The sequence below is a fragment of the Ursus arctos genome, unplaced genomic scaffold (assembly GCF_023065955.2).
Source record: "Ursus arctos isolate Adak ecotype North America unplaced genomic scaffold, UrsArc2.0 scaffold_4, whole genome shotgun sequence".
In the NCBI taxonomy this organism is placed as follows: Eukaryota; Metazoa; Chordata; class Mammalia; order Carnivora; family Ursidae; genus Ursus; species Ursus arctos.
Genome location: NW_026623056.1, coordinates 32,122,998 through 32,149,357, shown reverse-complemented (window position 1 = coordinate 32,149,357; position 26,360 = coordinate 32,122,998). Strand labels below are relative to the sequence as shown.

Here is a 26,360-nt window from a genome sequence, read left to right as displayed (position 1 = left end):
TATTTCTTATAATCCTTTGAAAGCCATTTCTATCTGGCTCTGGTTTTATATTCATATCATGCAAATCAGGTTATATTCTTTCATCTTGAGACAAGATTAGAGTACTGAAGCGTTGCATAGCTCTTATTTCCAAAGCTGTCAATCAAACTGTATATTCACTACTTTGGTGACCTTGGACAAGTTGATTAACCTTACTGAGCCCCGACTTCATCTGTAATGACATCACCTATCTCATGGGGCTATAGAAATAAATGAAAATCAAGTGAGATAATCCATGTAAAATGTTTTTCATTATACCTTGTACATAGTAAACAAATGCCTTGGGGACAGTGATTGTATGCATAGTCTTTATTTTTTATTTCTAATGTAGCAAGAGGAAAACTATCATTTTCATGTTCATTGCAACTGACAATAGATAGGCTGAGGAAAGAAAGACATTGCAAAATGCTGTTTTTGTAAGTAGATTATAAATTTGGATCTTATTTTATTTGTAATGGAGTCTCAAAATGTCCATCCTCCCTATTATTGGAGATTTAAGAAGTTGCCGTCTGAGGAAGAGAGGTAGCCCTCAAATACTTAATAACTATTTATACTTACAGAAATAACAATAGTACCAGATATCTCAGTGGACTGTTTGAAATGCAAGTGTATAGCTCACAAGGGATCCAACTAAATAAACACTGAATCATCTTTAATAGTCCAACACCATAACAGTTAGATAATTAGTCCTTTTGAATCAGGGAACATAACACTAAATATAAGCCCATTATATGTTTCTTTTAAGGAATACATTCCTAGTGAGAAATATAGAACTACCTTATGTGTTTTAGGTCTTCCATGGTTTCTAGTATAAGTATTTGTATTAAGGGTATAATGGAATTGAAAAGAACTTGAAATAACTCAGTTTCTTTCTTTCTTTCTTTCTTTCTTTCTTTCTTTCTTTCTTTCTTTCTTTCTTTCTCTTTCTTTCTTTCTTTCTTTCTTTCTTTCTTTCTTATTATTATTATTATTATTATTTATTTTTTTGTAGATGAAGAAACTGAGAGCTTAAGTAATGTGTCCAGGTTAGATAGTGACAGAGCCAGGACCTGAGCTAGCTCTCCTGACTCCTAGAACAATATTCTTCCATGTTATCCTGTCTATAATTTTGCTTCACAAGGTTTTTCTTTTCTTTTAAAAGTGATTTTTATTTTGGGGTGCCTCGCTGGCTCACTCAGTGGAGCATGTGACTCTTGATCTTGGGGTTCTAAGTTTGAGCCCCATATTGGGTGGTAGAGATTACTTAAAAATAAAATCTTAAAAAAATGATTTTTATTTTCCTCCATGGCCGAATTATTTTTCTGACTATGAATTTTCATTTTATTATATATCAATGAGAAAAGATCTTTATGTTCATAGAACTTTGATATCTATATAGACACATAAAATAGATTGAATAAAAGATGTACATATTTCTTTCAAGTATGATATAAAATTAAGTTGTAATGTATTGAATTGTTAAATAAGTTAGAAATAGAGGCTAGTATAGCCAGAAAGAAAATAAATGTTTCAGATAAGTGGACAGGGTTAAGTGAAAGGACTGAGATAGTAAGAAAGATGGAATTGAAGTAATGATAAGGAAAGATCCTGTGAGTGAACAAAGAAAATGACAAATTTGAGTTCTCAAAAGAGGTCTAGAAGTGTGTGATGATGAGGCTGTGTTCATTTGAAGTTGATGGTATTAATTGGAGATGGTTGGATGAGTTGAAATTGAAGGAAGAATGATATACTCAATGTGTATGACAGATTGAAGCAAGGATGTTAAAGACATAAGGCTGTTCATAGGGTTCCGAGTAGAGAGAAAATGTGTAATCCAGATGGTAGAATCCCCTAAGGAGATAAAATTGAATCCTAAGAATGGAAAAAAGCAAGCAAACAAACAGTTGAAGTACGCTGGAGAGAACAATCTGGCTATATTAAAGACTATTATATATTTTGGTTCTGTGTTCTTTTTTTTTTTTTTTTTTAAGATTTTATTTATTCATTTGAGACAAAGAGCATGAGTAGGAGGGAGGCAGAGGGCAAGGGAGAAGCAGACTCCCACTGAGCCAGGAGCCTGATGTGGGGCTCAATGTAGGGCTTGATCCCAGGACCTGGAGATCATGACCTGAGCTGAAGACATATGCTTAACCATCTGAGCCACCCAGGCGTCCCTGGTTCTGTGTTTTTGTTGAATAATAAAGATAATAGAATTGGATACCTTTTGGGGGTATACCCATGGTTAATTCATGTTATTAGTGTGCTAGTATTCATATTACTTCTGTCAGTACATATTTGTTTGTGTATCTCTATACTTTTCAGTATTGAGAATTGGAGCTTTTCATATATTATGTGGTATGTTTTTTGAAGGTATATTTTACCATACCTACCTACATGACAGTATGAGAGAAGGCGATAGTATGAAAGATAATGAGATAATATTAGAGAAAGTAAACACGTTTAATTTGAAATTGATTCCCTCATATTTTGAAAGGACAATTCTCTGTGAAGTTTAAGAACTATAAACTTATAAACTATATATACTATGCTCAATGTATAAAGCATATTTACATGTATTATCTCAGCTAGCAACATGCACTGATAAGATTAACAAACTATAGAATCAAAGTTAATCACTATATGTGTTAAACTGTTCCAATAAAAGTCAGTAGTTTTTTGAATGCCTGTAAGCCTTTTAAGCTTGGGGCGCCTGGGCGGCCCAGTCCTTAAGCACCTGCCTTCAGCTCAGGACATGATCCCAGGGTTCTGGGATGGAGCCCTGCATCAGGTTCCCTGCTAGTCAGAAGCCTGCTTTTCCCTCTCCCTCTGCCTGCTGCTCCCCCTGCTTGTGCGTGCACTCTCTCTCTGTCAAAAAACCCCACAAAAAACAACAAAAAAACCCAAAGCCTTTTAAGTTTGAAACAACAGAATCTCTGAATTCAAGTGGTTTGTACTATGGTAGGAAGAAACACAAGTAGGTGATAAAGAATAACCTACTTTTACATTAGATTTAGTGATCCCTTAGTACCTATAACATATCCTTAATTAAATAACTGTATGCATTAAAAGTATTATCCAAATGTAGGTACTTGTTCTGTTCTAATGGCTTAACATTATATATAATTCAATTTCATGTAGTTACAATAATCACAAAGGTCCTTGGAGGGAAAAGGGTGAGAATGATAGCTTTTGAACTTTAAAAAAAAATTTCCAATGTGCTTTCATTCCTACGGAAAGTTGAGTCAGATAATTATTCTAGATAAAGATTCTATTTCAATATTTACATAATATTTGGTCAGAATCATTCATCTTTCTTAAAAAATATAAGAGAATAGTTTTTGAGGGAAATACTCCTTATGTGGCTTAAAAAAAAAACCACCCTACGTAATCATAGCACTGAACTAATTAAGGGAAGGGGACAAATTAAAGGCATGGTCCCTGCTCACAAAGAAGCTTAGAACTTATTGGGGGAAACCAAAGGTCAAAAATCTTTCTTCAGTAATTTTTAGTAAGTGTTAAACTGTGACATTGGCTTAGAAATTTAGCAAATATTTCATGTAGGAGTGAGGCCTTGACCTGGGATTTGAGAGATAAGTAGATTAATATTTATTTTTGAAAAATGCTAATAATTAGGACCTCATTTATTTATGACTGTGTATAAATAACCTTTCCACTTTTAGGCTTTTGGAGATACCTTGAAAAGAGATGCTTTTAGTAGCTTGAATCATAGAACAATAATGAAAAAGTTTTTGAGGTATATAAACAAATAATTGCTTCTTGAATACTAAATTCTAATGGGATTTTGTTGTCATAGCTACAACTCTAATTACATCAGCTCTGTATATCTAATGGAATTCTAGCAGTTATGTTGTAACTTCTATGGTATTGAATAAACCTTGATATATATTAATATAATCCTGCTATTAATCAGATTAAATTCAGTCTAGTGAAAAATATTTTGTCTCCCTAACCATTTTGTATATTAGGAAGTATACTAACCAATGCTATTGAGTAAAACACTTGTTTTTAGGCTTTTAACAAATTTGACAGACTTCAAATTAACAGCTAAAAATATAAATGGTGATTTCCTCCCAATTTTATTGATAATTGGTTATTTCTAATAGAAGTTACAGATTTTTGTTTATTTACCTGTGTCTAGACAACTTACCATATTCTTTTATTTCTAAAATATTTGTGTAATTTTTTTTCTTAATTTTCCTGTTTCTCTATATATTATTTCAATTTCTTTTTTTTTTTAAAGATTTTATTTATTTATTCGACAGAGATAGAGACAGCCAGTGAGAGAGGGAACACAAGCAGGGGGAGTGGGAGAGGAAGAAGCAGGCTCATAGGGGAAGAGCCTGGTGTGGGGCTCGATCCCAGATTGCTGGGATCACGCCCTGAGCCGAAGGCAGACGCTTAACCGCTGTGCCACCCAGGCGCCCCTATTATTTCAATTTCTTGTCTTACTGAATTAGCTTAATTCAGTCTATAAAACAAAGCTGAATAATAATGGAAAAATGGACATGTGCGTCTTCTCCCTGATTTTAATAGGAATGACTATAGCTTTTTGTTGTTTAGTATCATGTTTGTTGTTATTTTTGTTATTGTTAATATTTATCATCTTTATGTAATTTCCCTCTAATCCTGTTTTACATTAGATGTTTACTTGGATTGACTGCTAAATTTTATCAAATGCTTTTCCAGAGCCTATTGATATAACCATGAGGTTTTATCTTTTAATTTGTTGAGTTACTGAATATTGGTATGTATCCTGATATTGAGCTGTCTTTGTGGTAATTTAAATGAGATTAGGCAGTCAAACTCTTTATCTAAATCTAACACAGACATACTTTAAAATTTTCTTTTCTCTTCCATGGATATGAGAGAAAAGAAAACGTGCCAATGATCCTCTTCTGGCTTTATAAAAAAAATTCACATGTATTTATATACTTTTCTGGAAATGCTATGCCAACTTAAATATTATTACCAGGGGGACACATTATTGAGTAAAACAACCGACCAGAATTGTATATTCCTTAGAAACTAAAGATTACATTTACAAGAGGTAGCAGCAATCTGTAAAGCATAGATGCCTTTTTTAGAAATAACATTTACGAAGACATTTATATGCTGAAGAATATTATTTGCTTTACTGTATCTGTATCTTGCCAAGGTTTATTCCGTGAGCAGTTAGAAATGCCTCTAGTTTTAAGACTGAGGCCTGGAAAACTTAAAATTTAAGTTAAGGAGGGGCAAAAGATGAAATATGTTAGTAACAAATGGAATATGAGGTATGTCTATTTAACATGTGTATTTACATTTCTAGAATAAACTTTATTTGGTCATGGCTTATCATTGTGAGTATATTTTACTGGATTTAATTTACTAGTATCTTATTTAGTATTTTGTAACTATATTCATAAGTATTACTTTATAATTCTTAAAACAATCTGAAATTATATATATTTTGCTATGTGATGAGTTTCCTGTGACATCACTATCATAGTAAAAATAGACACCATACTCATCACTCCTGGTTCTTCATAACAGCCCTTCTCTTTTTCTGCCCTGGATCCAGGCAACAGGTCATTTGTTTTTTAGTCACTAGGGATTTATTTGAATTTTATATAAATAGTCACTCCCTTTCTTCCCCTCTCTTTCTCTCTCTCCCTCCCTCTTCTTCCGTTCTCTGAATATACATAACTGTTGTGTTTAACATACTGAAAGATGATTTGGGCAACTGGGAAAAGAGTTGGGTTCGAATTAGTGACCAGCACATAAAAGCTGAAGAAATGAAACTTAAAATTAAAAAGGTAATCCCAGAGAACAAAAACTTTTGTGAGGCAAAATTAGTAATTAGTATCAATAGTGTTAATACTGACTGTTATGATTTATTAGGAGGTTGGGGATATGACAAAGGTGCTGGTATAAATAATGAGGTGGTAAGTGAAAAAGAATCTTTTTTTTTTTGAAAAGTCAGCAGCAATATAAAATGTTATTTTGAGACACATTAGGTAAATACCCAAATAGCAGAAATATTGAAAAGTGGTTGCCTCTGGGAAATAGGAAATGGGAGAGGTAAGGGGACACATTTCTAATTTTTCAGATATCCTTTAGATTTGTCTGATTTGTTGAACTGTGTGTATGATTGAGTGTGATGAAAATAATACTAAAATAAGAAAAAAGGTATTAAATTTCAGAATATTAATGACTTAATGAGCCTTCCATTTCTATTATATCTGCTTGCAAATATCTTATAAAAGGGAGGTATATTAATGCCTTATTCTTCTTTAATTTTAATATCAACTGCTTTTAGATCTTTGAACATGATAGTATTCTCCAAGAGATTTAAAAGTCTTCCTGAGAACTGGTACCAATACCTCCACATGAGTAGGTACTTTACCATATAGAACAATTTTACCTTTTTAGCACATTATGATGGGGATTCATAGGAATTTGTTAATTTTGGTACCATTATCCCATTCAGTGGTGTCATATGCCTGTCATTGTTCTCTTGCTCAGTCTTTTCCTTTAAGATAGCAGGAAATTATTCAGCAATACTTTCAGTGCTCCAAGATGACATCATATTTAGGGAAAAGTTGTAGACATATACATAAAGCCCTAAAAAACTCAAAGTTCAAGTAATTTGGCTGTTACTGGAAACAAACATTGAAATTGAGGGAATTTTACTGGCAATAGGAGTTGCTCCACAGTTACAATAGCAATTGTTTTTTGCCTGCCAAAATATGTTATCCATGTCAAAGTCCCTTTTTATAGGACAGTAACCAGATATCTTATCTCAAATTATTTATGACTTACTGAACAAATTTTGAGACTGCAGTTAATTTCCAATTTCTGGATTCATAATCAGGAAAGATTTACCTTACTATACCTCTTCCCCTGAGTGTAAATTTATAGACCAAACTGGGCAAGTGAACTTATATCAAAAAAAGCATGTGTTACATAATCATAAATCTTTACAAGCAAATTTTTACCTAGAGGAATTCTTAAATAAATTTATTGGATAATTGTAATATTCTATCTTTTATAATCCATAAATGTTACTTTTTTCTATATAAGTTTCCCTCACTATCTGAAGGTAGAGGATTCCTGTGAAACCTTCGTAAGTGTAAATTGCATAAAGCAAAGAAGCAACTACCATTAATTTATATGGAAAAAGTTGCTGAGCATTCCCAGACCCAAAAAATAACTTCTCTTAGACTTTTCTGATACCTTAGGCCACATTTTGCTAACAGATGCACAAAATAAATTGAGATAAAGCACAGATGCTCACAGACACAGTTTAAAGCTATGGCAGCTTGATGCCGAGCTGCTGAGTATAGCTCCTAGAGAAGGTGCTTGGTGGTGCCACTCTTGCTGCTGCTTGAGGCATGCACTGCCTCTATAATGGCTGGCTGCAAAACAATCACTCAACTCTACTTTCACTTTTTGCCTTTTTTTTTGTAAAAGTGAAAATCCTCTTCACATTTCTTCTGCTTGGCAAAAACAAGTACTAATATAGGTCTTTTGTAAAAGTGCAGTGGCATATGTGAACTTTCAAAAAGCTTGGGATATCTGGGAATTTCTAATAGTCACCTTTGCATTACTAGATGATACCTGTTGCATGATTCTAGGAATTCTGTGCACAGGTTATGGAAATGATAGCTTTGGCCTATCAGAAGTATATAAAAATGATAAATATAGGCATGAATCACCAATATGGTAGAGAGCTGGAGTCCTTTTAGTATAGAATCAAAAGCCATATTTATTTCTTTCATTTTTCAAACTAATGATCAATACTAGGGAATATTCCTCATAAATTAACTTGCTGATCTAATAAATATTTACTTTTTAGGAATGGTTGGGATGGCTATAAGGATGCCAGTTAGGATGTTTTAATAGTTGGGGCACCTGGGTGGCTCAGTTGGTGAAGCATCTATCTGCCTTTGGCTCGGGTCATTGGGATTGAGCCCTGGGTCAGTCTCCCTGCTCAGCGGGGAGTCTGCTTCTCCCTCTCCCTCTGCCTGCCACTCTGCCTGCTTGTGCTCTCTCTCTCTCTGTGCCAAATAAATAAATAAATAAATAAATAAATAAATAAATAAATAAAATCTTTTTAAAAATGTAGAGATTCATTTCTCTTTCATGAAATCTGTCTATGCTTAAACGACCCAGGACTGATTCAATGACCATATGGTATCGAGAACCCAACAAATCTCTTTGCTGTTATGAAACAACATGTTATGAAACAACATCTTGTTACTGTGCTATCATTAATCTATGGCTTCCATTTCATGCTCTAAGATGGCTGATCCAATTCCTTACATTTTCCATTTAGTAGGAAGGTGAGAAAAAAAGAAGTATTTGCTTTACTTTTAAGGTTTCATATCATTTCTGCTCTCATTCCTTTGTTCAGATCTAATCTAGCCTGCTGTGGAGGCTGAGAAATATAGTATGAACTAGATTGCTATTTGCCGAACTCAAAATTTTATTACTGTACAAAAAGGGGAAAAGAAGATATTGGGGAGCCATAGGGTATCCATCACAGGTGGTTTTCAGGCTGTTTTGAAATATTATAATACTATTAAGCCTTAGTCAACCAGGCCAAATATAAATTCTGCTTTGTCTCATACTGCTCTCACTTCCACATTGGTCCTTTTGTGTTCTCATTTATACACTGAGGAAATTAAAATTTAAACTAAACTAAAGCCAGAACTAAGATGTTCAAAATTTCTTGCTAGCTGGGTTCTGGTTAGATTCTGCCAATGGGAGGCACTTATGCCAGATTTAAAGACAGGAAGAGACTAAAAGTGTTGCCTCTGGTAGTGCCTCTTATAGTGTCAACGGTGAATAGAGGTTTCTTTCATCTCTGAGGTGGTAGCAGCTTCCTTAACTTAAGGTAATAGAACCAACCTTTACACATATTTGTAACCTGTTCTCCATTATATCTTTTTTTCCTTCAAGTATCTAGAGAGATTTATATAACTGTTGGTACAGTTGGCCACCTTACCTCGCCCTTGTAATAATGTCAGGGGAGAGTGCTATGGACTGAATTGTGTCCCCTGAAAATTCATATTTTGAAATCCTAACCCCCAAAGTGATGGTATTTGGGGAGGGGAACTTTGGGAGTGAATTAGGGTTACATGACATCATCAGGGTGAGGCCCTCATGATGGGATTAGTGGCTTTTTATAAATAGGAAAAGAGAGATTGCTTTCTCCCCATCATGTGAAGATAAGTGAGAAGGTGCCCATCTGCAAGCCAGGAAGGAACTTAATTGTCCAATAACTTGATCTTGACTTGCCAGCTTCCAGAACTGTGAGAAATATCTTAAGACACCCAGTGTATGGTATTTTGTTATATTAGCCTGAACAGATTAATACAGAGCGTAAAACAAAAGAAAACAAGAGAGGCAAAATGACATTAAGAAAAATTAAATATTTAAAAACCTCATTTTATTGTTGATCAGCTTTCTGTCATCTTATTTCACCAACAGAGCATAAACTATAGTATTTCAACAATCCTTGGAGCTTGTCTAAAATTGAGAATTTGTTACCTTGACATGGTTGTCTTTAGATTCTGTTTTGCATTTTTCTTTTGCTTCATTTATTTTTACTGTATTTTATCATTCTAATTGATAGCCTTGATTCTTTTGAAATCAATCAGATACCCCAACTGATCTAACTTCTTACAGCATACTTTGTCTGATGATACAATATCAGAATATTTGATATTCTTGAGGGAAATAATATTCTTTCCTTCAAATTTAAGATATAATTCACCTCTATACATTTTACCCATTTAAAGTGTACATTTCACTGTTTTTCAGTATATTTACAGAGTTGTGCAGCACCACCATAGTCAAATTTAGAACATTTTACTACCCCAAAAATGGTTGCCTATACCTTTTAGTATTCAATTGCCATTATTCAGAGTCCCTATCCCCCATGCCTAGACAACCAGACATATATTTTATGTCTGTATAGATTTTCGTATTCTGTACATTCTATTAAAATGGAATCATTTAATATGTGACTGACCTCTTTCAGTTAGCATAACATTTTCAAGGTACATCCCTATTGTAGCATGTATCTGTACTTCATTCTCTTTTATTAATGAATAATATTCTATTGTGTGGCTATACTATATTTTATTTATCCATTCATCAGTTGATGCATATTTGAATTGTTTCTACTTTATGGCTATTATGATTAATGCTGCTACGAACATTTATGTTGAAGTTTTGTGTGGATTTCTTTTTCATTGCTCTTAGTTATATACCCAGGAGTACAATCACTGGATCATAGGTAACTCTATATTTCACATTTTGAAGAACTGCCGATCTATTTTCCCAAGATTTTACACATACTTTTATATTCCCACAGCAATGTATTAGGGCTCCAATTTCTCCACATCTTTGTCAACATGTGTTAGCATCTATCATTTTTTTATAGTCATCCTAGTGACTATACAATTGTATCTCATTGTGAATGTGATTTACTAATGATGTTGAACATATCATGTGCCTATTGGTCATTTGTATATATTCTTTGGATAAGTGACTGTTAAGATCCTTTGCCCATTTTTAAATGGTTTCTCTTTATTATTGAGTTGTGAGAGTTCTTTATATATTCTGGATATAAGTTCCTTATCAGATGTATGACTTGTAATTATTTTCTCCCATTCTGTGGGTTGTCTTTTTTACTTTTTTGATAGTATTCTTTATAGCACAGAAGTTTTTAATTCTCACAAAGTTCAATTAATCTGTTTTTAATTTTATTGCTTGTCGTACTTAATCCCAATTCACTAAGACATGAGCGTATGTTTTCTTTTAAGATCTTTATAGTTTTGGCTTTTACATTTAGGTCTATATTTTGAGTTAATTTTTGTATAGAATAAGTGAAGGGTTTGACTTAATTCTTTTACACGTGGATATCAGTTGTGGCAGCATCATTTGTTGAAAGACTGTTCTTTCATTATTGAATTGTCTTAGCACCCTCGTTAAAAATCAATTGACTGAAAACATAAGGATTTGTTTCTGGAATTTCACTTCTGTTCCATTGATCTGTCTATCCTTATGCCAGTACCTCATTGTCTTGATTACTGTAGATTTGTGTAAGTTTTGAAAGAACTTTGTTCTTCTTTTTCAAGATCATTATAGTAGTATGGGTAATTTGAATATCCATATGAATTGTAGGCTCAATTTGTTGATTTATGTAGAAAACTTCAGCGGGATTTTGATAGGGGTTGCATTGATTTGGAAGATTAATTTCGGAGTATTGTCACCTTAACAATATTAAGTCTTTTAACCCATAGATATGGGATGGCTTTCCTTTTATTTATCTTTAATTTTTTTCAATGATGTTTTGTAGTTCTAGTATGCAAGTTTTGCACTTCTTCTATTCATTGTATTCCTATTATATTCATTTGGGAGCTATTGTAAATGAAATTGTTTTCTTAATTTCATTTTTGGATCATGCATTGCTAGTATATAGAAATAAAATTGATGTTTGTACACTAAAGGCAATAACTTCTTTTTTCCATTGAATTTTTGTTCCTACTTTGTTGAAGACTAGTTGACCATATAGTTGTGGGTCCATTTCTGAGTCTTCTGTTCCATTGATCTATGTTTCTGTTTTCGTGCCAGTACCATACTGTCTTCATCACTACAGCTTTGCAATATAACTTGAAGTCCAGAATTATGATGCCTCCATCTTTGCTTTTCTTTTTCAGGATTGCTTTGGATATTCAGGGTCTTTTATGGTTCCATACAAATTTCAGGATTGTTTGTTCTAGTTCTGTGAAAAATGCTGTTGGTATTTTGATAGGGATTGCATTAAATGTGTAGATTGCTTTGGTTACTACAGACATTTTAACAATATTTGTTATTCTAATCCATGAGCGTGGAATGTCTTTCCATTTTGTTGTGTCATCTTAAATTTCTTCTCTCAGTGTTTTATAGTTTTCAAAGTACAGTTCTTTTACCTTTATGGAAAGGTTCATTTCTAGGTATCTATTATTTTTGGTGCAATTTTTAATGGGACTGTTTTCTTAATTTCTCTTTCTGTGGCTTCATTATTGGTGTGTAAAAATGCAACAGATTTCTGCATATTGATTTTGTATCCTACAACTTTACTGAATTCATTTATCAGTTCTAGAAGTTTTTTTTGGTGGGGTCTTTTGGGTTTTCTGTATAGAGTATCATATCATCTGCAAATAGGTTTTCTGTATAGAGTATCATATCATCTGCAAATAGGTTTTCTGTATAGAGTATCATATCATCTGCAAATAGAAAAAGTTTTACTTCTTCCTTACCAATTTGGATGCCTTTTATTCCTTTTCGTTTTCTGATTACTGTGGCTAGGACTTCCAGTACTATGTTAAATAAAGTGATGAGAGTGGGCATCCTTGTCTTATTCCTGACCTTAGGGGAAAATGTCCGTTTTTCCCTATTGAGAATATTAGCTTTGGATTTTTCATATAATGCCTTTATTATGTTGAGGGATGTTCCCTACAAACCTTCTTTGTTGAGGGTTTTTATCATGAATGGATGCTGTACTTTGTCATATGCTTTCTTCGTCTATTGAGAGGATCATATGGTTCTTATCCTTTCTCTAACTGATCTGATGTGTGATGTTGATTGATTTGCAAGTATTGAACCACCCTTGCAACCCAGGAATACATCCCACTTGATTATGGTGAATAATTCTTTTAATGTACATTGGATTTGGTTTACTAGTATTTTATTGAGAATTTTTGCATCCATGTTCATCAGGGATATTCCCCTGTAGTTCTCTTTTTTAGTGGAGTCTTTATCTGCTTTGATATTAGAGTAACGCTGGCCTCGTAAGATGAATTTGGAAGTTTTCCTTCCTCTTCTATTTTTTTGGAACAGTTTGAGAAGAACAGGTATTAATTGTTCTTTAAATGTTTGGTAGAATAAGCCTGTGAAGCCATCTGGCCCTGAACTTCTCTTTGTTGGGAGTTTTTTGATAACTGATTCAATTTATTTACTGGTTATTGGTCTGTTCAAATTTTCTATTTCTTCCTGTTTCAGTTTTGGTAGTTTATATGTTTCCAGGAATGTATCCATTTCTTCTCGGTTGTCCAATCTGTTGGCATGTAGTTTGTCATAATATTCTCTTATAATTGCATTTCTGTGGTATTGGTTATTATTTCTCCTCTCTCATTTGTGATTTTGTTCGTGTCCCTCTTTTTATCTTGATAAGTCTGCCCAGAGGTTTAATAATTTTATTGATTTATTCAAAGAATGAGCTCCTGATATCATTGATCTGTTCTATTGTTTTTTTCAAATTTCTGTATCATTTATTTCCACTCTAATCTTTATTATTTCCTTTCTTCTGCTGGTTTTGGGTTTTGTTTATTGTTCTTTTACTAGCTCCTTAGGCATAAGATTAGGTTGTTTGAGATTTTTCTTGTTTAGGTAAGCGGTATTGCTATAAACTTCCCTCCATGGCCACTTTTGCTGCATCCCAAAGTTTTTGGATTGTTGTATTTTCATTTGTTTCCATGTACTTTTAAAATTTCTTCTTTTATTTCCTGGTTGACCCAGTCATTGTCTAGTAACATGTTATTTAACCTCCATGTATATTTGTGATCTTTCCAGATTTTTTTGTGGTTGACTTCCAGTTTCATAGCATTGTGGGGCAGAAAAGATGCATGGTATGACTTCAATCTTCTTGAATTTGTTGAGGCTTTTTTTGTGGATAGTATGTGATCTATTCTGGAGAATGTCCCATATGCACTTGGGAAGACTGTATATTCTACTGTTTTAGGATGGAATGTTCTAAATATATCTGTTAAGTCCATCTGGTCCAGTGTGTCATTCAAAACCATCGTTTCCTTGTTGATCTTCTGCTTAGATGATTTGTAAGTGGGGTGTTAAAGTCCCCTACTATTTATTTTATTATTATCAATGAGTTCCTTCATATGTTTGTTATTAACTGCCTTATGTGTTTGGGTGGTCCTATTTTGGGTGCATAAATATTTACAATTGTTAGATCTTGTTGGTTTGTCCTCTTTATAATGATAGTGTCCTTTTTGTCTCTTTTCACAGTCTTTGCTTGAATGTCTATTTTGTCTAATATAAGAATTGGTACTCCAGTTTTCTTTTGACATTCATTTGCATGATAGATGTTTCTCCATCCCCTTACTTTCAATTTGCAGGTGTCTTTAGGTCTGAAACAAGTTCTTATAGGCAGCATATAGATGCGTCTTGTTTTTTTATCCACTCTGTCACCCTATGACTTTTGATTGGAGCATTTAGTCCATTTACATTCAGAGTTATTATTGGTATTGTATTTATTATTTTATTATTTGTTTTGTGGTTGTTTCTAAAGATTTTCTTTGATACTTGTCTTTCTCTCTTTCATGTTTTGCTGATTTTCTTTAGTGATATATTTGGATTACTTCCTCTTTATTTTTTGCACATTTATTTATGGTTTTTGATACAAGGTTACCATTAGGTTTGTGTATAACCTGTTCTGCATATAGCAGTCTATATTAAGTTGATGGTCATTTAAGTTTGAACCCATTCTTTACTATTCTTCTCCCCATGTTTTACATATATGATGTTATATTTTGTATCCTTTTATTGTGAGTTTCTTGACTGATTTTTTACAGAAATATTCATTTTTACTGCATTTGTGTTTCCTACCATTATACTGTCAGTTTTGGTCTTTCCTTTCCACTCAGAGTCCCCTTTAATAGTTCTTGTAGGGCTGGTTTAGTGGACATGAACTCCTTTAGTTTTTGTCTGTCTGGAAGACTCTTATTCTGTCCTATTCTGAATGATAACCTTGCAGTAGAGTATTCTTAGCTATAGATTTTTTCCATTCAGCACTTTGAATATATCATGCTACTCCCTTTTGGTTGTGAAAAATCTCCTGCTAGCCATAATGGGTTTTCCCTTGTACATTACTGTTTTCTTTTTTCTTGCTGCTTTTAAAATTTTTTATTTTTTCACTATATTTTGCCAAATTAATTACAATATGTCTTGGTTTGGGCCTCTTTTTTTTTTTTTGAGAGAGAGATTGAAAGAGAGAGAGAATATCGGGGAGGGGCAGAGGGAGAGTGAGAATCCCAAGCAGGCTCCATGATTGAGCCCCGACATGGGGCTCAATCTCACAACCCTGAGATTAGGACCTGAGCTGAAATTAAGAGTTAGAAAACTAACTGTGCCATTTAGGCAGCCCTGTGGGCCTCCTTTTTTGATTTTGATGGGCATTCTCTGTGCCTCCTAAGATCTGGATATCTGTTTCCTTCCCCAGATTAGGGAAGCTTTCAGCTATTATTTCTTCAAATAAGTTTTCTGCCCCCCTTTTTTCCTCTCTTTTTGCTCTGAGACTCATATAATATGAATGTTATTACTTTTAATGGAGTTATTGAATTCTGTAAGTCTATTCTTGTTTTGCATAATTCCTTTTTCTGTCTTTGGTTCAACTTGATTACTTTCCATTACCCTGTCATCTAGGTCACTAATTTATTCCTCTGCTTCTTCTGTCCTGCTATTCATTCCATTAAGCATGTTTTTCATTTTGCTTATTGAGCCCTATATCTCTGCTGTTATTCCTTATCTCTGTGTTAAGGGTCTCACTCATGTCTTCCACTCTTTTCTCAACTCCAGAAATATCCTTATGATCATTGCTTTAAATTCTCTATGAGGCATTTTACTTATATCTGTTTTGCTTAAACCTCTGGCTGTGGCCTTGTCCTTTTCTTCCATTCGGGATAAATTTCTCTGTCTCATTTTTTTGTTCCTCTTTGTGTTTTTTTCTCTGTGTTAAGAAAGTCAGCTATGTTTTCTGTTCTTGAAAATACTGACTTTATCAAGAAGAGGTCCTATAGTGTCCTGGAGTGCAGTGTTCCCTATTCACCAGAACCTGGCACTTCAGGAGAGAGTATCCTATGTGTGCTGCTTATGTCCTGCTGTTGTGTCTGAGTTGCTTTTCCTTTCAGTGCAGTTGTCTGGACTGACACTTTGCCTATCATGGGCTGTGCTTGCTCTCAGTGGTGTTGGTGGGACCCAGGCAGGCCAACTCTGAGGGGTCTTGGCTTTAAGGGAATTTGGGGGTGGGGCAGCAGTGTTAGCAAAATTTGTGCTGGGCCACTAGTCCTATGCCAGATCCCCTGAAATGCTGTGGAGGCTGTGGGGCTGCATTCTCTGGGGTGGCTGGGGGCATGTGGCTGGGCACCATGCAGTGGCTAGGTGCAATGCGCAGCAGTGGCTGTGCATCCGGTGGCTGGGCAGGGCACATGGGCAGTTTTAACAAAATTGGCCCTGAGCCCAGGGCCAAGCTAGCAGGCTTGGAGTAGGTGCGTCCTCAGGAGAACTCTTGGGCATGGCATACTGCTAGCAGTTTAGGTAGCAAATGTCTGTGTAGCCTGACTCCTGTAGATTGACCTTCTGTTTATGCTGGGGAACAGGGGAGGAAAATGGTACCTAACAGCTCTCTCATTTTCATAGAAGTTCCCAAACATGCTCCAAAATCAGTATGAATAAATCTGTCTCCCATTTGCCCCTGATGTTGTGTAAATTGCCGTTTTTATGCTTCCTGTCCATGTAGGCTGCTGTCTCTTTAATGGCAGTGACCTAGCTATCACTTGCCCTCCTGGCTAGCCCAGTGCTGAGTGAGCTGACTTTTAAAGCTCCAGGCTCCAAGTCCCATTAGTTATACAAACTCACAGAATTCAGCCCCTCTGATTTTCAAAGCCAAATATGAGGATTAGTCTTCCCCCTTGTATGATCCCTGATCCTAGGGCCCATTTCTCTTACCTCTGCATGTGCTAGTTCCCCCCTCCTGCACGCAGCTTCCCTGCCTTTTTGTCCTTCGTAAACTTTCAGATGCAGCTTGTTCTCTGTTTTTATTGTGGAGTTTGTTTTGCCTTTCTTCAGGTTGAAAGGTGTTTGGATGTGGATGATATCTAGTTGGAACGTGGGATGGTATGAGCTCAGGGTCCTCCTGCACTGCTATCTTCCCAGGCTCCTTCTAGAATCTATTTTTTCTGACCTATGTGGGTCCTCTATTTCTTTGAAAAGTTATATTTCATGTTGAAATTATTTCCTGTATATTATATTCTTTTTTTAAATGTTTTTTTATTATATGATGTTAGTCACCATACAGTACATCCCTGGTTTCTGATGTAGAGTTCGATGATTCATTAGTTGCGTATAACACCCAGTGCACCATGCAATACGTGCCCTCCTTACTACCCATCACCAGTCTATCCCATTCTCCCACCCCCTCCCCTCTAAAGCCCTCAGTTTGTTTCTCAGAGTCCATAGTCTCTCATGCTTCATCCCCCCTTTTGATTACCCCCCCTTTCTTTATCCCTTTCTTCCCCTACCAATCTTCCTAGTTCTCATGTTCCATAGATGAGAGAAATCATATAATTGTCTTTCTCTGCTTGACTTATTTCACTTAGCATTATCTCCTCCAGTGTCATGCATGTTGCAGCAAATGTTGAGAACTCATTCTTTCTGATAGCTGAGTAATATTCCATTGTATATATGGACCATAACTTCTTAATCCAGTCATCTGTTGAAGGGCATCTCGGTTCCTTCCACGATTTAGCCATTGTGGACATTGCTGCTATGAACATTGGGGTGCATATGGCCCTTCTCTTCACTACGTCTGTATCTTTGGGGTAAATACCCAGTAGTGCAATGGCTGGGTCATAGAGTAGCTCAATTTTTAACTTTTTAAGGGACCTCCACACTGTTTTCCAGAGTGGCTGCATCAACCTGTATTCCCAACAACAATGTAGGAGGGATCCCCTTTCTCCACATCCTCTCCAGCAATTGTTGTTTCTTGCCTTGTCAATTTTTGCCATTCTAACTGCTGTAAGGTGGTATCTTAGTGTGGTTTTGATTTGAATTTCCCTGATGGCTAATGATTTTGAACATGTTTTCATGTGTGTTAGCCATTTGTATGTCATCATTTGAAAAGTGTCTGTTCATACCTTCTGCCCATTTTTTGATTTGTTTATTTGTTTCTCGTGTATTGAGTTTGAGAAGTTCTTTGTAGATCTTGGATACCAGTCTTTTATCTGTAGTGTCATTTGCAAATATATTCTCCCATTCCGTGGGCTGCCTCTTAGTTTTTTTGACTGTTTCCTTGGCTGTGCAGAAGCTTTTTATCTTGATGTAGTCCCATAAGTTCATTTTATCCTTTGTTTTTCTTGCCTTTGGAGATGTGTCATGAAAAAGGTTGCTTTGGCCAATGTCGTAGAGGTTGCTGCCTATGTTCTCCTCTAGAATTTTGATGGATTCCTGTCTCACATCGAGGTCTTTCATCCATTTGGAGTTTATTTTTGTTTATGGTGTGAGAGATTGGTCAAGTTTCGTTCTTTTGCATGTAGCTGTCCAGTTTTCCCAGCACCATAATTTGAAGAGACTGTCTTTTTTCCACCGGATGTTTTTTCCTGCTTTATCAATGATTAGTGGCCCAAAGAGCTGAGGGTCTATTTCTGGGTTCTCTATTCTGTTCCGTTGGTCTATGTGTCTATTTTTGTGTCAGTACCATGCTGTCTTTGTGATCACAGCTGTGTAGTACAGCTCGAAATCCGGCATTGTGATGCCCCCAGCTTTGTTTTTCCTTTTCAACAGTTCCTTGGCGATTCGGGGCCTTTTCTGGTTCCATACAAATTTAAGGACTATTTGTTCCAGTTCTTTGAAAAATGTCCTTGGTATTTTGATCGGGATAGCATTGAAAGTGTAGATTGCTCTGGGTAGCATGGACATTTTACTATGTTAATTCTTCCGATCCATGAGCATGGAATATCTTTCCATCTTTTTATGTCTTCCTCAATGTCTTTCAAGAGTGATTTATAGTTTCTAGAATATAGGTCTTTTACGTCTCTGGTTAAGTTAATTCCAAGGTAACGTATGGTTTTTGGTGCTATTGTAAATGGGATGGATTCCCTAATTTCTCTTTCTTCGGTCTCGTTATTCGTGTATAGAAATGCAACTGATTTCTGAGCATTGATTTTGTATCCCGCCACGTTACTGAATTGCTCTATAACTTCTAATAGTTTGGGAGTGGCTTCTTTTGGGTTTTCCATATGGAGTATCGTGTCATCTGCGAAGAGAGACATTTTGACTTCTTCTTTGCCGATTTGAATACCTTTGATCCCTTTTTGTTGTCTGATTGCTGTTACAAGGACTTCTAGTACTATGTTGAATAATAGTGGCGAGAGTGGGCATCCTTGTCGTGTTCCTGATCTTAAGGGAAAGGCTTCCAGCTTTTCCCCATTGAGAATAATATTTGCAGTAGGCTTTTCATAGATGGCTTTTATGAGATTGAGAAATGTACCTTCTATTCCTATACTCTGAAGGGTTTTAATCAGGAAAGGATGCTGTATTTTGTCAAATGCTTTTTCGGCATCAGTTGAGAGGATCATATGGTTCCTGAGTCTTTTCTTGTTGATATGATGTATCACGCTGATTGATTTGCGAATGTCGAACCACGCTTGCATCCCAGGGATGAATCCCACTTGGTCATGATGGATAATCCTTTTAATTTACTGTTGGATTCTACTAACCAGGATTTGTTGAGGATCTTGGCATCCATATTCATTAGGGAAATCGGTCTGTAATTCTCCTTTTTGGTGGGGTCTTTGCCTGGTTTGGGGATCAAGTTTATATTGGCCTCATAGAATGAGTTTGGTAGCTTTCCTTCTGTTTCTATTTTTTGAAATAGCTTTAGGAGAATAGGTATTATTTCTTCTTTGAATGTTTGGTAGAATTGCCCAGGAAAACCATCCAGGCCTGGAGTTTTGTTATTTGGAAGGTTGTTTATCACTGACTCAATCTCTTCATAATTAATTGGCCTGTTAAAGAAATCAATTTCTTCCTGTTTCAGTCTTGGTAGTTTATAGGTTTCCAGGAAGGCCTCCATCTCTTCCAGGTTGCTTAATTTATTGGCATATAGCTGTTGATAAAAGTTTCTAATAATCCTTCCAATTTCCTTGGTCTTGGTTGTGACCTCTCCTTTTTCATTCATAATTTTATTGATTTGGGTCCTTTCTCTTTTCTTTTGGATAAGTCTTGCCAGTGGTCTGTCAATTTTATTGATTCTCTCAAAGAACCAGCTTCTAGTTCTGTTGATCTGCTCTACTGTACTCCTGGTTTCTAATTCATTGATTTCTGTTCTAATCTTGGTCAACTGCTTCCTCGTGAGTGGGTTAGGCCTGTCACTCTGTTGCTGTTCCAGCTTCTTGAGGTGAGAATATAAAAACTGCATTTTAGATTTTTCTGTTCTTTTCAGTGAGGCTTGGATGGCTATGTATTTCCCCCTTAGGACCGCCTTTGCAGTATCGCATAGGTTTTGGACCGTTGTGTTTTCATTCTTGTTGGTCTCCATAAATTGTTTAAATTGATTTTTGATTTCCTCTTTTATCGAGTCATTCCTGAGCAGGATGGTTCTTAGTCTCCAAGTGTTTGAGTTTCTTCCAAATTTTTCCTTGTGGTTGAGTTCCAATTTCAGAGCGTTGTGGTCTGAGAATATGCAGGGAATAATTTCAGTCTTTTGGTATCGGTTGAGACCTGTTTTGTGTCCCAGAACATGGTCTATTCTTGAGCATGTTCCATGGGCCTTAGAATAGAATGAGTATTCTTTGGTTCTGGGGTGTAGTGTTCCATATATATCTATGAGGTCCAACTCGTCAAGTATGGCATTCAAAGCCCTTGTTTCTTTGTCGATTTTTTACATGGGTGTTCTATTTCTGATAGTGGAGTGTTGAGGGTCCCCTACTATTAACGTATTTTTATCTATATGTCTCTTTATTCTGGTTAAGAGTTGGCTTGTGTATCTTGCTGCTCCCTTTTGGGGGCGTATATATTTATAGTTTCATATCCACTTGTTGGATACATCCTTTAAGAATAATATAGTGCCCTTCTGTGTCTCTAACTATAGTCTTTAGTTTAAAATCCAATCTATCTGATATGAGAATTGCTACCCCAGCTTTCTTTTGAGGTCCATTGGCATGAACGATGGTATCCCATCCCTTTACTTTCAGTCTGAATGTATTTTTAGGTTCAAAATGAGTCTCTTGTAGACAGCAAATGGATGGGTCATGTCTTTTTATCCAATCTGCAACCCTGTGGTGTTTATGGGAGCATTTAGTCCATTTACATTGAGACTGATTATTGAGAGATATGATTTTAATGAGGCCATGTTGCCAGTGAAGTCTTTATTTCTATAGATTGTGACTTTCTCTTCTGTATCACTCTTGGGGCTTTTTTACTTTTATAGAACACCCCTTAATATCTCCTGTAGGGCTGGTTTCGTGGTTATGAAATTGGTCAATGACTGGTGATTCTGGAAGGTCTTTATTTCTCCATCAATTCTGAATGACAGCCTTGCTGGATAAAGGATCCTTGGCTGCATGTTTTTCTCTGAAAGAGCTTTAAAAAAGCCCCCCCAACCCTTTCTCTCATTCCAGGTCTGTGTAGACAGGTCTGACATAATTCTGATACCTTTGCCTTGGTACGTGAGAAATTTCTTTGCCCTGGCCACTTTCAATACTGTATCCTTGGATCTAATATTTGCGAAGTGCACTATGACATGACTTGGTGTAGGTTTGTCGTGGTTGAGCGTGGAGGGGTCCTCTCTGCCTCTTGGACACGAATTTTTGTTTCCCTTGCTAGATTAGGGAAGTTTTCAGCTACAATTTGTTCAAATATCTCTTCTAGATCTCTGTTTTTCTCCACCCCCTCGGGGATGTTGATGATTCTGACATTGGAACCTTTCATTGAGTCAGTAATCACCCGTAACCTACATTCCTGAGCGTGGATTTTTTTTAGTCCAGATTCTATTTTAGCTTTTTCTTCTACTAACCCATGCTCCAATTCACTGATACGTTCTTCTGCCTCATTCACCCTGGCCATCAGAGCCTCTAGTTTTGACTACATTTGGCTCATAGAATTTTTAATTTCTGCCAGATTCGCTCTCATTTCTGCCCTTAGAGATTCTATAGTCTCATTAACATTTTCATTAATACTTTTTTCAAGTGTACACATCATCTTGACCATTGTTACTCTGAATTCCATTTCTGATAATTTGGTTATATCCATATTCTTTAGTTCTGTGGCAGAGGCCACAGACTCATTGTCTTTTCTTTGCTGGGGGGGATTTCTCCTTCTCGTCATTCTGATGAGGAGAGGGTGCGGGGTTGTCCAGAGCCCAAATTATTGACCAGGACCCAGGCCATGCGCCCTTGTTTTATAGGGATCTTAGGGATGTGAGCTTCTTGATTTTTCAGCCTGCCTTCTGGGGTAGGAGCCTGCCACGCCGATATTCAGGCAACCCTGTTTGGGTAGAGTCTCCGTGTTCCCTGCGAGGGGGGATGGGGATGGGCACACTGTGAGCTGGTGTTTCCAGGCTTTTGTTCTCTGGCGGCTTTCCCTGGTGGTTTGCTGTGCCTCTTCTGAGAGTCAGAGCAGCAGCAGCGGCCGAATTTCAGCCTCTGTCACAGAACAGAGGGGATCGCGGACCGTTCTCCACTGATGTTCTGGCCACTTTAACTCTGTTTCTGTTGGTGCTGCTCAACCCTGCAGCATCCCGGGATGTGCGCCCCACACCCAGCATCCCAGCCCTCATTTCCAGGGCCGGCGCGTCTCTATCCTTTGTGTTTCTAACACCGCCTGCCGCCCCCACGCGCTCCCAGAGCTCCCGGTCTCAGTCTGGTTCCAGTGAGCACACCGGAGCTCTGTTTCAGTCTGGAGGGGTGCCTTCCCCGGCTCACGGTCTCAGCCTGCTCTCTCGCGGGTGCCAGTCTGCGAGTCCGCCCGCTCCCCCGTGCAGGTGGCTACCGCTTCCTGGCCTCCGAATGTGGAAGCTCCCTCCCCGTTCCATTTATCTTCCGATATCTGTGCGCGGTTTCACGGCTCCCCACTTCGTACCTCAATACTCAGCACTGGAGATGTTCATTTGTAGACATCCAGATGTATCTTCCTGCGTCTCAGGCGGATTCCGTGGATGTTTAGGCTGGTCTGGTACCTATCCAGCTCGACTCAGGGGACTGGCTCAAAAAGGGGTCCCCTACTCCTCTGCCATCTTAACTCTTCCCTCTATTATTATATTCTTATGTTAGTCTTGTCACCTTTATGATATTATCAACTTTTTATATTTTTCTTTTCTTTTTTTCCCCATTGTATGACTGTGAAAGCTTTCAAATACACAGAGGAGTTGAAAAAGTTATACCATGAGCATTCATGTATGTATGTGTATACACACACACATACACATACATACTCACCACTTAGATTTGACAATTATCATTTTGCTATATTTACTTTATAATATATGTCCATTCATCTATGAGCCATAATACTTCTATGGATGCATTTTGAATTAAGTTGCAGGTGTCAGTAGACTTTACCTCTTAGAACCTCAGTATGCATATCATTAAAACATCAGTATGCATATCATATAACTCAGTATAACCATTGTTTATAATTCTATTCCTATCTTTTTTTGACATTCAATTTTCACACAGAGAAATCATAAATTTTATCATACAATTTGATGACTTTTTGCCAGTGTATATACCTGTGTAATCCAAACCTTTATCAAAATATACAATATTACCTTTACTCATACCCCCTTCCAGTGAGTTCTCCTCAAGTCAACCAAGCTCTGAATTTTTTTCACCATAGGTTAGTTTTGCTTGTTCAGACTCTAATATAATTATACTATATGCACTGTTTTGTGTATTGCTTCTTATATTTAGCATAACATTTTTGAGAATCATCCATGTGGTTGCATCTGTCATTAGTGTTTATCTTTCAACTGGTGAGTGGTAATTTATTGTATGAGTATAGCACATTTTGGTTTTGATTCTCTTGTTGGACAGCTGGACTGTTTCTAGGTTGTTATGTATAAAGCTAATAGGGGCATACTTAACACACATTATTATGTGGCCATATGCTATTTTCTGAGATACATACATAGGAGAGAAATTTATAGGTAATAGGACAGATAGTTTTATAGAAAACTACAAGACAATTTTCCAAAGTGTTTGTATCATTTTATACTCCTACCAACATTTGGTAGTATTTTTTTAATGAAAAATAATTATTTTAGTCATTATGGTAGTTGGACAATGGTATCTTGTGATTTTAGTTTTATTTATTTTTATTTCCTTGATGACTATTTTTACTATCTGCTCTCTTTCAGACAGTTCGGCATGGTTTTCCTTATCAGCCCACAGCATTAGCCTTTGATCCAGTTCAGAAAATCTTGGCTATTGGGACAAGAACAGGTGCTATACGAATGTATCCTTAATATTTGTTTTATTATTTGTTACATTAATACCAATTACATTTCCTTAAATATTCAGGTAAGTGAAATATGACCAAATAAAGTTGGTTTCTTCAAAAAGGGTAATGATTGTGAAAGACCACATTGTCCGGTTTATTGGCATATCTTTAATGTCTGTGAGATAACTATTGATGTCCTTTCTTTAATTCCTTTTGATAAATACCTAGAAGTAGAATTGCTGAATCATATGGAAGTTCTAGTTTTAATTCTTTGAGGAAACTCCATACTGTTTTCCATAGTGGCTGTACTAATTTACAGTCTCACCAATAGTGTACAAGGGTTTCCTTTTCTCCATATCCTCGCTAACACTTGTTATTTCTTGTCTTTTTGGTAATAGCCATTCTAACAGGTATGAAGTGATATCTCATTGTGGCATTTCTCTGATAATTAGTGATGCCTAACAACTTTTCATGTATCAGCCATCTGTAGGTCTTCTTTTGAAAAATGTCTATTCAGGTCCTCTGTCCATTTTTTAATCTAATTGTTTTTTATTTTGATATTGAGTTGTATGAGTTCTTTATATGTTTTGAATATTGACCCCTTATCAGATATGTATTTGTAAATACTTTCTCCCATTTATTTTGTTGATGGTTTCTTTTGTTGTACAGAAGCTTTTTAGTTTGATGTAGTCCTACTTGTTTATTTTTGCTTTTGGTATCATATCCAAAAAGTCATTGCCAAGACCAATGTCTAGGAGCTTACTGTATTTATTTTCTTCTAGGAGTTTTATGGCTTCAGTTCTTATCTTTCAAGTTTTTAATCCATTTTGAGTTAATTTTTATGTGTACTGTAAGATATTAGTCCAGTTTTCTTTTGCATATTGCTGTCCAGTTTTCCTGGCACCATTTATTGAAGAAACTGTCTTTTCCCCATTGAGTAGTCTTGGCTCTCTTATCATATATTAGTTGACCATGTATGTATGGGTTTTTTTCTGGGCTCTTGGTTCTGTTCCATTGGTCTATATGTCTACTTTTATGCCAATACCATAATGTTTTGATTAACTTTGTAATATAGTTTGGAATCAGGAAGCATGATGCCTCTAGCTTTGTTCTCTGTTTTCTCAAGATTACTTTGGCTACTCAATGTCTTTTGTGGTTTTATACATATTTTAGGATTGTTCTATTTCTGTAAAGGATGCCATTGGAATTTTTATAGAGATCATGTTGAATCTGTGTATTGATTTGAGTAGAATGGATATTTTAACAGTATTCTTTCAATCCATGAGCATGGAATATCTTTTCATTCATTTATAACTTCTTCAAATTCTTTCATCAGTATCTTACAGTTTTCAGTGTCAAGGTCTTTCACTTCCTTGGTTAAATTTATTCCTAGGTACTTTATTCTTTTTGATGCAGTTGTAAATGGGATTGTTTTCTTAATTTCTCATTCTGATAATTTATCATTAGTACGTAGAAATGCAACTCATTTTTGTATATTGATTTTGTAGGATCATTTTCTTTTCAATCTACTATGTCAATCTACTTTGTTTAATTGATATATGATGGTAATTTATTATAAGGTAATTATTTATATGTTAGGACTTAATTCTGCCATTTTACTTGTTTGTTTTCTGCTTGTTTCCTCTGTTTCTTGTCTATTTGTCTTTTCCTATTTTCCTGTGGGTTATTTTGAACATTTTTAGTAATTCAATCTTGATTTATTTGTATTGTTTTTGAGTATATTGCTTTGTAGAGTTTTCTCAGTGGTTGCTCTAGGTATTACAGTAAACATACGTAAATTATCACAGTCTACTGGTATCAACATTTTTTCACTTTGAGGAAAATTGAAACCTCCTTCCATTTAGGTCCCTGTACCCTGTCTACTTTTAAAGTGTAATTATCTTATTAATTTCCTGTAAATGCCTTGAGCAGCACCACATCATATGGTGCTATCATTTTTGCTTCAGACATCAAATGAGACTTAAGAAACTCATAAGAAGTAGTATAATCTATTATATTTACCCAAATTTTTACCCAATCCTGTTATTTCCTTTCTAATG

The 26,360-nt window shown here is 35.8% G+C and overlaps 1 protein-coding gene across 1 annotated transcript in view; it reads left to right on the top strand.

Moving 5' to 3' along the window:
- Positions 1 to 26,360, top strand: part of STXBP5L (syntaxin binding protein 5L) — a 425,975-nt gene that overhangs the window by 67,337 nt on the left and 332,278 nt on the right. Inside the window, exon 3 of the mRNA XM_044382469.2 lies at positions 24,218 to 24,315. Within this exon, the coding sequence (XP_044238404.1) occupies positions 24,218 to 24,315 (98 nt within the window). The remainder of the gene's footprint in view (positions 1 to 24,217; positions 24,316 to 26,360) is intronic.